The sequence below is a fragment of the Chiloscyllium plagiosum genome, unplaced genomic scaffold (genome assembly GCF_037043375.1).
Source record: "Chiloscyllium plagiosum isolate Xiang-an unplaced genomic scaffold, Cpla_swu_hap1 HiC_scaffold_30, whole genome shotgun sequence".
In the NCBI taxonomy this organism is placed as follows: domain Eukaryota; kingdom Metazoa; phylum Chordata; class Chondrichthyes; order Orectolobiformes; family Hemiscylliidae; genus Chiloscyllium; species Chiloscyllium plagiosum.
In genome coordinates, this window is record NW_028270168.1 from 18,424,076 (window position 1) to 18,440,836 (window position 16,761).

At 37.8% G+C, this 16,761-nt stretch overlaps 1 protein-coding gene across 1 annotated transcript in view; it reads right to left on the reverse strand.

The window, feature by feature from the left end:
• cnksr1 (connector enhancer of kinase suppressor of Ras 1) overlaps positions 1 to 16,761 on the reverse strand; it is an 88,412-nt gene that overhangs the window by 60,280 nt on the left and 11,371 nt on the right. Inside the window, exons 2-6 of the mRNA XM_043717490.2 lie at positions 12,632 to 12,789; positions 10,611 to 10,801; positions 9,528 to 9,615; positions 7,278 to 7,319; positions 3,942 to 4,061 (exon numbers count right to left, since the gene is read on the reverse strand). Of these exons, the coding sequence (XP_043573425.2) occupies positions 3,942 to 4,061; positions 7,278 to 7,319; positions 9,528 to 9,615; positions 10,611 to 10,801; positions 12,632 to 12,789 (599 nt within the window). The remainder of the gene's footprint in view (positions 1 to 3,941; positions 4,062 to 7,277; positions 7,320 to 9,527; positions 9,616 to 10,610; positions 10,802 to 12,631; positions 12,790 to 16,761) is intronic.

The following is a 16,761-nucleotide window of genomic DNA, read 5'->3' on the forward strand; positions in this document are numbered from 1 at the left end:
GACTCCTATCCAATACCAAGATTGGAAGACTGCAGGAAGAAAGTGGACTTACTGTGTGATTATTGGTAGGTATCTTTATTAGAGAAAGCAAAAGAGGTTTCTGTGTTTGTAACCTCAAATGGGCTATATCAATTCAAAGTGATGCTCTTTGGAATGAAGAATGCACCAGCCTCATTCTAAAGACTCAGGGACAGATTTGTGGCTGGGTTAACAAACTGTGCAGTTTATCTGGATGATGTAGTGATCTTTAGTGTGTCATGGAAAGATCACATTGTACAGTTGGCAGAGCTTTTTAATGATTACAAACAGGGCGCTGGTTAGGCCACTTTTGGAATATTGCATGCAATTCTAGTCTTCTTCCTGTTGGATGTTGTGAAACTTGAAAGGGTTCAGGAAAGATCTATAAGGTTGTTGCCTGGGTTGGGGGATTTGAGCTATAGCGAGAGGCTGACTAGGCTGGGACTGTTTTCCCTGGAGCGACGGAGGCTGAGAGGTGACTTTATAGAAGTTTATAAAATTATGAGGAGCATGGATAGGGTAAATAGACAAAATCATTTCCCTGGGGTGGGGGAGTCCGGAACTAGAGGGTATAGGTTTAGAGTGAGAGGGGAAAGATATAAAAGGGACCTAAGGGGCAACTTTTTCACGCAAGGGGTGGTGCATGTGCAGAATGAGCTGCCTGAGGATGTGGTGGAAGCTGGTACAATTGCATTATTTAAAAGGCATCTGGATGGGTACATGAATAGAAAGTGTTTAGAGAGATTTGGGCCAGGAACTGGCAAATGGGACTGGATGTTGTTAGGATATCTGGACGGCATGGGCGAGTGGGACCGAAGGGTCTGCGTCTGTGCTATACATCTGTATGACTCAAAGCAAAACTGGTAATAAAATTAAAGGAAACAGAATTTGAGAAGGCAGAGGTGACATTCTTGGGACATAACATCAGTCAAGGAATGCGAAGATGAAGACCGTCAAGGAATTTCCACAACCATCATTGAAGAAAGAGGTGCTTTGATTTTTGCGACTGAGCGAAATCTACAGAAATTTGTTGCAAACCTCGGCAGAGTGGTGACATTGCCAACAGATTTACTAAAGAGGAACACAAACTTTTGGTGGATGCATTTGGGAATTTAAAAGCAGTATTAGCCACTGTACCAGTTTTACCTACCCGAAATTTTTGAACCCTTCAAAGTTGCAATCGATGCTAGTGATTTAGGAGTTGGAGTTGTACAGCTACAGTAAGTTGATGATGGAATTAAATGGCCAATTGGCTGCTTTTCAAAGAAACTCAACACTCACCAGAGAAAATACTCTGCCATTGAAAAAGAATTATTGAGTTTTGTACTGGCCTTACAACACTTTAATGTTTTTTGACAAACAATGTTTCGAAGATGGTTGTGTACATGGATCACAATCCTCTTACATTCTTGGAAAGATTTAAAGCCAAAAACATGAGACTATTTTGTTGGAGTCTTATGTTACAGACTTTTAATTTACAAATCGTACATATTGTGGGTCGTAAAAATGTGATAGCAGATGCGTTATCGTGGATTTAAAGAAAGTGTAGATGAGATTGGACAGATTCCAATGTTATATATGTATGCAGAAATTAATGTGAAAAGTATAACTTGATTAATGCCCTTTGTATTTCACCATAATGGGATTAAGAATTAGAAAAAAAAAAGAAGCCAAGTTTTCATTACAATGATTCATGTTTTCTTAAGGGGGGAGGTGTTATGAAGTTGAAGGCATGTACTGTATTGTTAAAGAGAGAGTGAATGCTGTTCTGAACTAAGAAATTACAAGCACCTGTGTATATCACTAGATGGTAGTCCCAGAGTGTATTGGAAAATTGAAAATATATGACATTTGGCTGTGAAATGGATACCTGAGATTTGGTTACTGTTTTGACCATAATTTGAATTTAACCAGTTGAAATTATGCCCCAGGATACTAAAACCCAATTGAGTTCAAATTTATTGTTTTGCAAACATCGAACCAATGAAGCAATTTGATGTTGGGGATATAAAAATGTGGACATTTTGAAAATTGGAGGGACAACTGCCATCAAGGCAGAAACACCTGGAGATCTAACATTTTGCTTTCAAAGAAATTAGGAAACGCTCACTATCAAAGGTACCTTTTCATATGAAACATAATCTCAGTAAAAAGAAAGACAATGACCCAACTGAGATCTTCAGCTGGAAGACAACAGACACAGAAGATGACAGTGGCTGTGTGGTTTTGAAATTAAGTTGATGTAATTTTAATAAGTGTCTTCTTGGAATAGCCTGTTGTTATCAAGTTGGAAGCAGATAATAAGCAGTTAAGAGAAAGGGGGCTAAGAGTTGTGAATTATTGTTTAATGTTCACTTTTAGAGTTAAAAAATTTGGGGTTATTTTCTTTAAATAGTGGAATTTGGGAGTTCTCTGTCATTCATATTTCAACAGATTACAAGACGAGGTGATCTTTTCTGGGTGAACACATCGACATGCCAGTTGGGGTGCGTAAAACCTCTAAGAGGAAATATTGATTACATCACTATTTACTTAAAATCAATAATTGACAAATCAACTGATGAACCAAGAGTCAAAGATCAGGTAACCACCAGGGTTGAAAGGAAGGGAAGGGACGAGGACAGAAATCAGTAAGTAGTGTTTGTTTGATACCCAGCTTGGGCTGTAAAGGCCTGGATACTGTAGGCAGACGGAGGGGAGTCAGGAATTCCTGAGTTATGAGCTCCTGGCAATGCAATGACAGAGCCATGACAATATTGAGAAAACAAAGGAAAGGCAAAGTACAGATAGAACATTCAGATGTACATATAGGAACATGGGAGCGAGACAGAGGAGGAGATACACATGTATAAATAAAGGCTAATTATGGTTCAGAAAAACAAAAGAAAACAAATCATTCAATCATGGATTGAAAGCTAAAATTGCCACAATGTAACTGCCAGAAACCACTCTCCAATGTATCCACAAGTGTTTGTCGAGCTTTCTCCAAACATTTAACAGTTTGATTACATTTCAACCAACTTGAAAAATGATGGTAGAAAGGTCTACTGAACTGGGTGTGCTCATAGAAGAGCTAGTGGCAGAATGTTGCTAGTCTTTTGGAGGAATGAGAGAAAATTCCTCAACTCTAAATGCATGTACTTTGTTCACGCAAAAACAATACATAAACACACATTTGTAACACTATGTGCTCTAGTGAAGGAAAATACAATTACATGTGTGCCTCAGTGAATCAGATTTAATATTATATAAATAGGCCTACAAGAAACCACTTCTTTTCGTTGAAACCTCTGCTCAAGGGCTGACTCAGAATTGGCTTGGATCACATAAACAAGGCACGGAATTATTCTGGCTGCTAGTACAGTTTATTGAAGTAGCAGTACTCGGGGCTATAACTTTTGTTTTAAAATTCACTTTGTTGAGTTAAAGGACTTCATGGAAAGCCAGAAAAAAACAACAAAGCAAGGACTATGTTTTGGAGCAGAGGCTGGTTTTGAAGTAACAGGAGTAGAATATAATTTAACACTTACTTGAACCAGAGCAGAATGACAAGGTCATGGTTAATGTCTTAAATGGAAGAATCTTTCCCTAGCAATGCAGCACTCCAATACTACTGCAGTCGAGAGTCAGTCTAGGGCATATGCTCAAATTCTCAACTGGTGCTGAATCTATGCCTTTACTTCAAAGGGAATGCAACACTAAGAGCCAAGCTGGGTGATAACACTCAACGTGTTTAAATAACACACAAACTGCATTTTTAACACATATACATTTGTGAGGATTGGAATACAAACATGTGAGAAATGTTGTCAGACATTCAAAAGATGTTCTGAACACTCTAGGTTAAAGAGCTAAAAACTAAGTCCACAGCTATTAATCTCTCCAAAACCCCCATATCATTCAGGACACCATGGAGTACTCACCAGACTCTGCCCTGGTGAGGTGGTGAGTAGATGGATAGTTTCCAGGCAAGCGCATTGGTTCACCAACACTTCGGGGCTACCCATCACCATGTTTTCACAGAAACTGGAGAGTTCCCTGCACTGAGAGACAGATATCATTGAGTCCAAACATAACTAACCACACATCCTTATCCCCTGCATCATGTACAACATGGAATTTTGCAACATTACAGTATTTTAAAAGGCACAGCACCATAGTTAGTTTCCAACATTAAATTGTGTGACAGACACTCAGGCAAAAGTGGTGGATTCTTGCAACCTGTGTTTTTGAGAAGGTGACAGGCAAAAGCAAATATTTCCCCAGAGGCAAGACTCCCAGTTACTTTTGCATACCTAGCAAGGACCAAACTTGAGTGGGACGGGGATATTAGTTAATATCTCCCCCAGGTCCAGCCCTGTATGTACTGGAGGGAAATCTTGCTAAGGATAAACTAAAAACCAAGTTGCAGAATTATCTGTTCAATGGGGGAAATTCCATTGCTCCATAATAATGATCTATCTTATGAAATAAAGGTACAGATTGTGATCATTTGCAGCTTAACGTCAGAGTGAATAGCTAGTTTTGGGCAATATTAATTACTAAGCACTAGCAATCTTTTTCTTTCCATTGGTTTAAGGTAGTTGCTAGAAAGCTTACTAAAATATAGTTTCATACTGCAAAGGAATTTAAAAAGAATACTTGCATAAAGTCACAAATATTAGCATATTACTCCGATAAAAGATCTAAATGATAAATGAGATTGTTTTTCCCTTAGCCAATTGTGGAATCTAGAACATTTTATCTGAAAAGGTGATATAAATTGGTACCTTAAATAAATGTTATATGGAAATATTTGAAGATGCAGAATTTACAGGTTTATGGATGAAAAGAGATGTGGGGCCAACTGCAACTGTGTTTCCTAGTCAGAAGTCACATGACACCAGGTTATAGTTTATTTATTTGAAATCACAAGTTTTTGCTTCACCTGACAAAAGAGTAGTGCTTCAAAAGTTTGTGATTTCAAATAAATCTGTTGGACTATAACCTGGTGTCATGTGACTTCTATCTTTGTCCATTCCAGTCCAACACTGGCACTTCCAGATCATGTTTTTCGAAAAAGCCAGCAGAGAGATGTTGGGTTGAATGGCCAACTTCTGTGCAAGTTTATGTGATTCTATGATAACTATTATAATCAGAGGTTAAAAAAACACAAGGAACTGCATATTATAAAATCAGAAAATGGTGGAAGTAAACTTACTTTCTGAAATAAAAATGGCAGGTAGTATTCCAGGTGTATAGCTGGTTGGAGCTGCTTACAATGTATGAGATATGAAAATTACCCCACTTTGCTGAATTTCCTGAATGTAACTCATTTACAGTTACAAAGCTGTTTGACCATAAATTGTTCAGTTCTGTTTTGATTAAAGTGTCATCCCTCCTCTACAACCTTTGGATTATAATCAGTTCCAACAAAGGGTTGTTGACTTGAAATGTTTATTCCTTTGTTTATACATATTGCCAAACCTGCTGAGTGTAAATTTATGTAAATTGTTTAATTGTATGCAGCTGGCGAATATAATTTGGTATTCCACTTGAACCCCTACAGGGGATCTTGTGCTGCAGTGTTAGTGTTGCTGCCTCTGAGCAAGGACCCCCAGGTTCAAATCTCTCCTGCTCCAAGATGTGTAATAACATCTCTGTGCGAACAGATAGACTGACTCCAGCCTTATCTTTCACCATCTGGCTTTCTTTTACATAACACCGGATCTGCTTTTTGGTAACAAGTATTAACACGTACCAGAAACAACTATCTTTCTAAATTCTTGTATAAGCAATCAATTGCTTACAAATCAAAATCTCTTAAAAATGTATGTATAAGCAAAAATGTGATAATGCTCAATATTGAACATGATTATGTCAAATTCAATAGTTAGATCCCTGGCATTTAGATAACACTATTCACAAACTCAAGACTTCCTTTGCAAAATGTTTCAGACAAAAGGTGCAATTTTGAAGAAGTGTTGCTGAGAAAACATATTTTGTTAAAGGTGCTCATCTTACATTCATCACAATTTGAAAGCAATATCAATATGAACGTGATTGCACTGAAGATTCACCAGGATGTTACATGGAATAGAGCATTTCAGCAAAGAAGAGAGACTGAATAAGATCGGGTTTTCTGTGGAGCAGAGAAGGGTGAGGAACAACATGAGAGGGGCATATAAGATTATGAGGGGCATGGACAAGGTGAATAGAAAACAACTGTTCTGCTTAGTTGAAAGGTCAACAATAAGGAGACATCATTTTAAAGTGAAAGGAAGGCAGTTTAGGGGGAATATAAGAAAAAGCTTTTTCACGCAGAAGGTGGTAGGTGTTTGAAATACACTGCCTGGGATGGTAGTTGAGGCAGAAAACCTCACAACTTTTACAAAATATTTGGATGGGCACTTGAAGTGTTATAACATTCAAGACCATGGGCCTAGTTTGAGAGAGTGGGACAAGCGTAAATAGTATGTTTATCATGCCACAGATATGATGAGCCAAAGGGTCTCTTTTTTTTTGTATGATTCTATGAATGTAAATGGAAAATGACATTTCTTCCAAATGAAAGAAAAGTACTGACTGGCTGGCTAGTAGACTCTAATTGATAAAGGAAAACTGCATGACTTAAAGTTTAAATAAAGCTTGACAATTAACTGTCAGTCATCATTAACTGGCGTATTCTCCATTGCAAAAGCTCTACTGATCAGAATCAATTTGCAGATCAATCAGCACTCTCCTGTCACATAGTATAAATGTTAGTTTACCTTTATATTGGTATTTCTTGGAAATGGTCCTGATTAGTGCAAGATAAAAAGTTTTGCCAAGGTATGCCTTTTTCAGCAACGCTTAAGTTCTGCATGATGAAAAGATTAACTTCGCTATTGTGTTGCAAGAAATTTAACAATCAATTTGTACACAACTAAGCTGTCACAGACAACAATGCAATGATAATCAGATAACCTGTCACAGTGACATTGGCCAAAAAAAAGTAGCCAGGACAATGGGGAGAACTTTTCCATTCTTCCTTGAATAAAGCCATAGAATGTTTTTCTGTTCACCAAAGGGGAAAATGGGGCCTTGGTTAATGTGTCGCCTGAAAGGCAGCATACCTCTGACAGGAGCATTCCCTCAGGAATGCAGTACAGTACCAACCTCTATTATGAGCAAGAAATACCACAATTAACATTCATTTTATAACACAGATTTGGGATACTGGTGTTTACTCAGAAGATGAATTATGATGTAACAGAAAAGCAATATTGATTTATACTTACAATGCTCAATATCCGATTTTCTTTCTCTGTCTGGCTGCATTCCTAAACAAAAAAAGATGTCAAATCTAAGGGTTGGAAAAAGATCACCATTATTTAGCCAGGCAAACCACACTGCAGATCTCAGTACCAGCTTAGTGGCAGAGTGTGCTGACACTGATATGAAGTTCTAGAATGCACTGTAAAGGCATTAATTGGTAATATTGAGTTCTGTGGGCTCATTTCCATGCATGGAGGAATGCTATTCCAAATATATCTTATATTAAAGTTCACATAAATTCTCTCAGATTCCTCCCAATGTGTGTCAAAGTAGCATATTTCAAGTGTGGAGGGAGCATAGTGTTACAATGATTCCACTAATTAGAATTAGTGAGAGGGATATTGCTGCTGATCCTCTGACTGGAATGTGCATTTTTTTGGCTTTCTAGCCTCAGCTGGGATACTTTCCACAGTTACACAATCACTTATGCATGAAAAATGGATACCTGTGTGAACAACAGATGACAATGTTCAGAACTTGTGAAGCAGTATCGCAGCATCAATCAGGATTAGGGTACAAAGAGAAAACTGGGAATGAAACGAGGGGAAAGGAGAGACCATGATGCATAAATGCAAAGAAACCTCAGTGCATCTTCCCAAATGTACACATGCATACAGGCTCATGCACACGTGTCTTTGCTGTCTCCCTTTGAATAATTCCCTTCTACATTTGCATTGACAGGTTCCTCACTCCAGCAGGTGACCCAACTTGAGGAAGGCGTCGTGCTGGCTGTTATTTCCTGCAGTTAATTCCACAGAAATTCATCCATCCTGCACTCCCAGTGAGGAGAGGCATTTCTACATCTCAGCTTTGTCTGCACATAAACTGCATCACAAGCTTGTTAGTATGACACTACGGCTGCTCTTCTGTGAATTTCACAATCTTTTAACTGCAATTCAATTAATTTACAACCATGAACCAAGGCAAGTAGATCTTTCATAGAACAGACCTATCAAGACCACCCAGAGGCAGTCCTATCACTGTTCTTACTTAATGCTTTTGGGCGGCACAGTGGCTCAGTGGTTAGCACTGCTGCCTCACAGTGTCAGGGACCTGGGTTCAATTCTAGCCTAGGGTGACGGTCTGCGTGGAGTTTGCACATTCTTCCGCCTGAATGTGTGGGTTTCCTCCAGGTGAAATCGCCATGCTAAATTGCCCATAGTGACAGGTGCATGAGTATGGGAATGAATTTGGGTGGGTTACCCTTCGGAAGGTTGGTGTGGACTTGTTGGGCCGAAGGGCCTGTTTCTGCATTGTAGGGAATATAATCTAAAACTTACTGTAAATCTTTCCTCATCCTGACCTCTGTATTTATCGGGTGCCATCATGCAGACTCAGTCTTACATTGCACTTTTAACATAATCTATTACTTCACAAAACAGAGAGTGATAACTAAATGTAGAAGGAATGCAAGAAATAGGAGGAGCAGGCCATAAGACCACCTGGATCAGCCCCTCAATTCAATGAAACTCGTGACTGATTTTATACTTCGAACACAGTTTCCAAAACTATTTAACATCTCTTCATTCTTTTCATGTTTTTAAAAAAAAGAGTTTAATTTTGAATATGGGAAAATAACAACAGAAAGCATTTAAAAGGAAAGCTTAGTAGACCAAAGACACTGTTTTGGAAGTGGATTGCAAGGTAGGAAATAGAAGAGACCAAAATTGAAAGAACACAGTGTTCTCTGGTATTTAAAACTAATGTCTCCTTGCTAAGAGTAACTCTAAACTTTTAAAGCACTGTACTGTTTTTGGGTGTGAAAAGGGAAGAATGAACAAAACATATATTTATTAAGAACCATGATTGAGTAATAAATTAGCTTCATCACATCACATTCTGGGCCAAAGTCTGACAGCCATCATCCACTAGTACCAGCCTCAGAAAATAACATGGCCACTTGGGCAGTGGCCACTATAGACCTGTGCTCCAGGAAAACTAGCACCTTCAGAAGAGGAGAGGAGAAATGCAAAAGAAAATGATCTTTATATTTTTGATACCTGCTCACATCAGCATTCAAAACATTTCACACAGATGCAATCAAGGGGAAACCTAAATAAGTATGAGGGACAAGTGAGGAAGAAGATATTTTGACAGTGAGGATCATGGGGAACATAAATATTAACATACACATATAGGCTGAATGGCCTGTTTTTGTGCTTCAAATTCTATTTAAGTTATGAATTACACTGCTCTTGGTATATTTGACAAACCTTGTGAATAGTTTCTGCCAGCTCCACACATAACCTGATGATCTCTTTCTTCACGGCAGAGTAATTAATTATGCATATAAAAGGGTACCTAGTTTGGCAGAAAAGAAGCAAGGTTATAAAATTTTTAAGGCCACAGATTCTCGAAAACTGATGAGCAAAAGCCCACTCAGACTCACTCAATTTTACTCTCAATCCCCACAGGCATCCACATAATGAACATTTTATCATAGCACCTAACTTTCCTCAAGCGCACTCTAATCATGAGATCAGTTTAGTTCAATTGGCTGGTTTGTTGGTTCACAAAGCAGTATGATAGCAACAGTGTGGGTTCAATTCCCATCGCTGGTTTGAGGTTACCATGAAAGACTTTTTTTCTCAAACTCTTCCTTTGCCTGAGGTTTGGTGGCCCTCAGGTTATATCACCCCTAGTTGCTTCTGTATAATAAGACAGCAGCCCCTATGTCTCGTAAGACCATGGCAACACAATTCTAATCACATTGCTTTTTTCTTTACTCACCTGCACCACCTCCCATCTCACCCAATGTATTAAAGTTTATAAACTTCTACCTCATTCACAAATCCCTTCATGCTTTTGATCCAACCTGGTTCTGGATATTTCTCCAGTTTTACCACCTCTCCTCAGCATCCCTTCCTTTCACTGCAACCTGAAGATGGAGCCTTCGCCCCTTGCCCCTACTGTCTGGGAGTTTTTCCTCCACAACTTCTTTACTGCTATTTCCATCTTAGAAATACTCTGAAAAAAAAACAGTTGTCTAAACATTTTTTGGGCCATCCCTACTAATCCATCCTTAAATATTTGCATTCACTCTATTTTCTCATTAAAACATCTTTACAATGTTGAAGGCACCTAATATAAATGTAAGTTCTTAATGTCATCACAGTGTTGACTCTTTGTTGCACAATGGATGCTGTTAAAATCCAAATTACTGAGCTAACTATTTTATCTTAATGTAAAACTTTTAATGACTGACCATGAATGAGATTAAAGAGGAAGGCTGGTCATTTCCTGATAGATCATGCTAATCAATAGGACTCATTTAAACTGTTAACTTGCTCAATTACCTGTTCAGCCAAGAAAAGATGGCTTTGGTGGTTTGAAGAAGATCTATGACAGAGGTGAGGAGGTCTCCAGAAGGTTTCTGTGGACCTGGGCTGACCTTCCTCCGATTGACAATGAAGGACTGAAGGGTTCCAGAGACAGCTCTCAACTTCTCCATCAAAATCTTCAAATTCTCCGTCTCTAAATCATAGGTCTGAAGCAAAGATAAGATCATTTAGGAAGGAACACATTCTTGATATCCAGGAACACAAGGCCATATTCAGACAAAGGACTAATTCACATCATCAAAATCCATGAACAAACCACATAGTATTGTACACTTATTGGTGCTGCAAATCCTTGATCAGATTGTAATGCACTGGAAGGATCACCATCGAAATCCCAAATCATATTAACTGAACTGCAATATGAGAAACATTGGGACTGGACAACCTGTAACAGCAATTAAGTAATCATTTAGTGCTCAACTTCATTTGAGATTTTATATCCAGTAATCTTTTGGCTCCTTGAGGTAGCACATATGGAATTGTGAAGATTAAATGAAAAAGAACCAATCTAATCCAATCCAACAGATTTTAGTTCCATTTTATTACTAATAATTGGAATTAATCTTGTTAAAATTCACAAAACTATTATCTGTGATGGAATAAGAAACTGTTGAGAAGTTGTAGCAACTTTCTCATTTCCTGGCTGAGTACATAAACTAGCGACTATCTGTTTAAAGTAGGGGCTGGTGGACTAACCTATAACACTGTCCAGACCCTCTCCACTCTGTTGTTGTCAGCAGTTAGTTTCTATTCTTTATGGTTGTTTTGAAGCAAGAATCCTTCTCATCATAGCAAAGCAAAATAGTCATTCCAAATCTCTTGAAATAGAATTGATAGTTTAAGCACCAGCCAAAAATTGAAGGTTTATTTATGTTTTGAAAGTATCCTGGAAGAGGGAAAAACAAACTTTTAGGGAAAGAAAAAGCATAGCTTTACAATTGGTAGATCTTGTTTGATAAATGTAATAACTTCCTGGAGAACATACTGTAGTTAGTTGACAAGATCATTCAGTAGATTTCAGACCCCAAGTTTTTACAAGGGTTTTCAAATGGTGCATTACATTAGAAAACAGAAAGGCATTTCATGAGGGGAGCTATGAAATAACTTGTCGGATCAGGTGATGCAAAGGAAGCAGCAGGAACTTGTCTTTGTAGCATTAAACACAATCAGCGAAATAATCGAGCTGTGACATATGATAAGATAATTTTTTCTGTTCAAAAGAGAGAGAGAGAAATGTGTGCAAGAAAGGACTGAAGAAATTACTATTAAACAGTATTCAGAATTATTAAGTTTAGAAAGATATAAAAGTAGATGGACTAATGCTATTTCACTGTTGATAACTGTTACTCTGCCGTTATGACAAAGTAGCTGAGTACAATATATCGGTGTTTGATTCTAGGACTAATATTGTGTTTGGTGTTAATTAATTTTGATGACAAGAAACAAATGAAGAAATCAAGAATAAAACTATTAAGTTTGTCAATATTAACGTGGGACAAGACAAAAGTAATTTGGCAGATTACAGGAACTGGTTCAAAATTAGAGTCTGTTGGAACAAAGGCAGGGCAAATATTTTTAAAGGTGCATTACATCAAATGAGAATGCATACCACATCCTGAAACAAATTAGGTCATCTAACAATTAAAACACTCCTGATTCTTTATGTGAATAATCACTTATACATGGTTCTCTTGTGCATTTAGGTAAACTTTATGAAAAGGAAGAGATTAGCACAATATATCTGTTGCAGAATAAACAGATATTCCAGGGTAGCACAGTCAGGAATGATTGCAGGTGAGGTGTCAGGTTATCATTCTCAGGGCTAAATCTAAACAACTGAGGGATTCAGTAACTGACTAACACAAGCATGTAACAGTCATGATGTAAAGTGGAGTCCCCAGAACCGAATTAATGAAGACAATCCATAGCTTCCTATGAGAAGTCATATAACACTGAAGTCGATACTCTTTCCTTACCAGTGCACACAGTAGCTCCACTGCTTCCAGAATCAGCTCCTGGTGTCCTATCCGTTTCACACCAAGCTCTTCCAGGTCTTGCTGTGATAGTCGCAGGAGTTGCTCTCCATTCACCTGCCATTGATCAAATGGATATTTCTGCACACTGTTATCCAAGCCTGGGGAACAGACCAATGGTCAAAATATAGATCAGGGAATGTTAATAACTCACGGCCTGATTTTGCAGATCATAAATGCTGAGAGAAATGCATTTGTACACCACCTCGAGCACTGTGACTGGCCATGGTAATGTGATCTCTGATGGAGCTGCTTTCTATTTAGTGGCTCGAGGGAAAAAAATCATTAAAACCAGCCCAAGAAACATGAAGCAGGCAATCAGCAATCCTGAGTGCAATGGACAAGTGACAGCCTGTCATCCTACTGAGCGAAATAGACTCACACAGACAGGCAAGTTTAGTTTTGCATGTCCAGAATGAGGTAATTATATGCAATTGCCACCATCATCCACCCTCATTGTATTCAACTGTTCACTTTCCCCAGTGCCAAAGTGTATGACCTTCATTCATTGCTCTCAGTTCTCAACAATCACCCTCACTTCCCTGTAGCAACATGCAACAGCCTGCCCTCATCCACCCTTCTCAGGTGTGACGCACAAAAACATAAGGAGCAGCAGAAGGTGGTGTGGCCCTTCAGCCAGTTCTTCCATTCAATAAATTCATAACTGCTCTGATCTTGGTCTCAAGTCTATTTTCTTAATCCATTCAACATTGCCATCTATTCCCTGATAATTCCAAAATGTATCCATCTCAGCTCTGAATATATTAAATGATTCCGTTTCCAAGGGTCCAGTAGAGAATTACAACAGTTGCGATCCTTAGAAAGATTCCTTCACATCTCAATCTTAAAATGACAATCCATTATTCTCAGACTGACTCCAGTTATAAAATACAACAAAATAACTTGAACTAATAAAAAGTGCCTTTACTGTAAATATAAAAGCTATTTTGTTCATAAATGGCCTAATGTCCAGCATACTTGTTTCTGTGCAACCCAAATGGGCATTGTTGAAGTTCCAACCTTCAACCAGTGAAACCATTTGACCAGACTTGATGGTTGTTCAGTTTTTGTCAGGAATGTGTGGTAGGTCCACTCTCATATTTTGTGGTGCTTTGAACTGCTCTCCAAATCATTAATGATGACTTGCAGATCCTTAATATCCAAGTTTCAAACCCACAGACAATAGTTATCTATTGACTAACTAGTGACCAATCAAATCACGTGGGTGTTTTAATGACTCTGTTTTGGAGATTCCAGCCGTGCGATTAAACTGAACAGCTATGAATTTGTGGAGAATAGTCTCCTTACAACCATGGTGTTCTAAGATCATATACCATGCAATATAAATTCAGAAGCCCAAACTACTCAGATAGAATCTGTGTTCCAATGTCTGCAATAAGCAGCATTGGACAAGCCAGGCTGATTCACCAGCACGTGAAAAACTAGTTCTGTGCTAGGCATCTAGAGACTTCCCAATTAGCTCGAGGCAATTCTAATTGGATGAGTAGTGAGATGCTAATCATATTTCTCTGCTAGTTAGCTACACAATTTTGATTGGTCAAAGTCTTATGGTATGGTGGAGACAGGAATATTGGACAACTCTTCTGGTCTTCTTTAGCTAGAGCAAATGTAGTTTTTAAATCATGCATTTCATTAGGAAGGACTTCAGTTTACCATCTCATCAACTGACACCTTTGAAAATGCAAACTGAAATAAACAAGTATGCTGTAATGACCATTACAGAGATATGTTTGCAGGATGACCTTGGAACCTGAATATTGGAGAGTGGATGTCATTTGGGAAGTCAGGAAGTCAGTAAAAGGTGGAGAGATGCTTCTGTTGATTAAAGATGCTATTAGCACAACAGAGAAGGAAGACCCAAGTCCAGGAAACTAAGATGTATAATGTTTGTATAGCGGTTAGGAAAGAACTGAAGTCATTAGTAGCAGTGGTGTACAGGCTACCTAACAGGATCACACAGGATAAAGCTATCAAAAAATAAATAACTGGAGTTTCCAGAGTGGCACAGCAATTACCATGGGCTATTTTAATCTAAACATGTAAAATCATTGGAAAGAACTACTCAGATGGTAAATTCTTAGAATATTAGAATGGCACATTCTGGCACCAAACAGAGCAAGACAAGCTAGATCTGATATTAAGTATTTAAATAGGATTAAAGACCATGTCAAAGCACTCCTAGGTAGCAGTGATCTTAAGTGATTTTAGATTCCATTTGAAGGAGAAGATTATGTCTAAAAATAATGCTTTAAACTTCATTAAGAGCAATTATGATCGTATGGAAGCAAAAGTGGATTGGCAATTTAGGTTAAAGAGTAGGTCAGAGACATAGTAACAGACATTCAAGGGCATATTTCAGGATACACAGAATAGATAACATTCAAGCAAGAATTGAAAATTCCAAGGGGTGAACCCACTATCGACGATCTGCTAAAAATGTTAAAGCTAGTATTATTCTTAAAGAAAAAGGACATCATTGTCCAAAGACAATGGCAGGTTAGAAAGTTGAATGGAATGAAAAAAGAACAAAAATACAAAAGAAAAAGCAGGGAAAGAACAAAAGATGAATAAAAGAGACAAAAATTAGAGCACAAAGGAAAATCTAGTTAACAAATGTAGGGACAGAGAATAAGAGTTAACAGTGAGCATCAAGTTCCAAGGAATATTAGTCCAAGCAATTAATAATGAAAACAGAAATAGCAGATGAATTGAACCATTTCTTATTTGCATTGGTCTTCACTATAGATGGTCTAAGTAATATTTCAAAAAGAGGAACGGGAAGGGATAGAGAAAGTCTAGAAAATTACAAGCACAGGAAAGTAGTACTTAGCACATTGTTGGAACTGTGATTTGACAAGTCCTTGGGTGCTGATGGTTTTAAAAGAAGTGGCTAGTGCGATGACTAATACATTGATTTTAATATTAGAGTGAAAATTTGCTAATGTAAATCCTTTATTTAAAAACAAAGGGAGAGAGTCACAAAGTGGGAAATGAAAGGCCAGTTGGCTTAACATCAATCAGAGGGAAAATTTTAGAAGCTATTATTAACAGGGCAATTTGGTAAATTCAGGATAAATTGGGCAGAGTTGATATGGCTTTGTGAAAGGGAAATCACATTTATTGGAGTTCTTTGAGGAAGTGATGTACTTACAGATAAAGAAAAAAACAGTGGATGTAGTGTACTTAAATATTCATAAGGCATTTCATAAATCTGTAGAAAATAAGGACCATGATATAGCGATTAACGTACTGGCATGGTTAGGAGACTGGCCAGTTAGCGAGGAGTAGCAGGCCTAAATGGGTCAATTTCTGATTGGTGAGACATAATGAGTGGTATGTTACAAGATAGCTGGTGCCACAGTCTCAACTTTTTGCAATTTGTATAAATTGTACAAATGATTAGTTTAAAGGGACCAAAATTATGAGTGCCAAGTTTGCTGACCCACAAAGATAAATAAAATAAATTAATGAAGAGGACACAAGGATATTACAAAAGAATATTGAAGATGTCTTAGTGACAGGGTTTACTCACATTTGGAAAAGAATGGACTTATTACAGATAGTCAGCATGGTTTTATGTAGAGGAGGTCTTACCTCACAAACTTGATTGAGTTTCTTGTGAAATCCCAAATTACTATACAGATTACCCGCTTAAATTATATACTGTCTCAGAAGTGAGTTCTATTCAATCAAGCAAAGCTGACAAACAAGAACATTTACAGGTTTCCAGGAGGTTCTTAAACTGCAGGCATTTCTAAAATCAAACTGAAAAACAGGGAACCAACATAAGACTGTTTCTGGGAGAGCAAACCAGTTCTAAGACAAATTAGACAAGTACCAGTTATTCTAGTGTTAAGTCCAGGAATTGACATTGACCCTGATGTTTCACAATAGACTCATGTATTTCAAATGTAATGTGACTCATTAATAATTAATATGAAGAAACGTTACTCTCTATCATGATTGAGTCCAACTTCTGTTGTTGATTTTCTGTGGATATCTTTCCCTACTTGGTATCAGAAATCAAGGTGGGTACCAATAAGAATAACTGG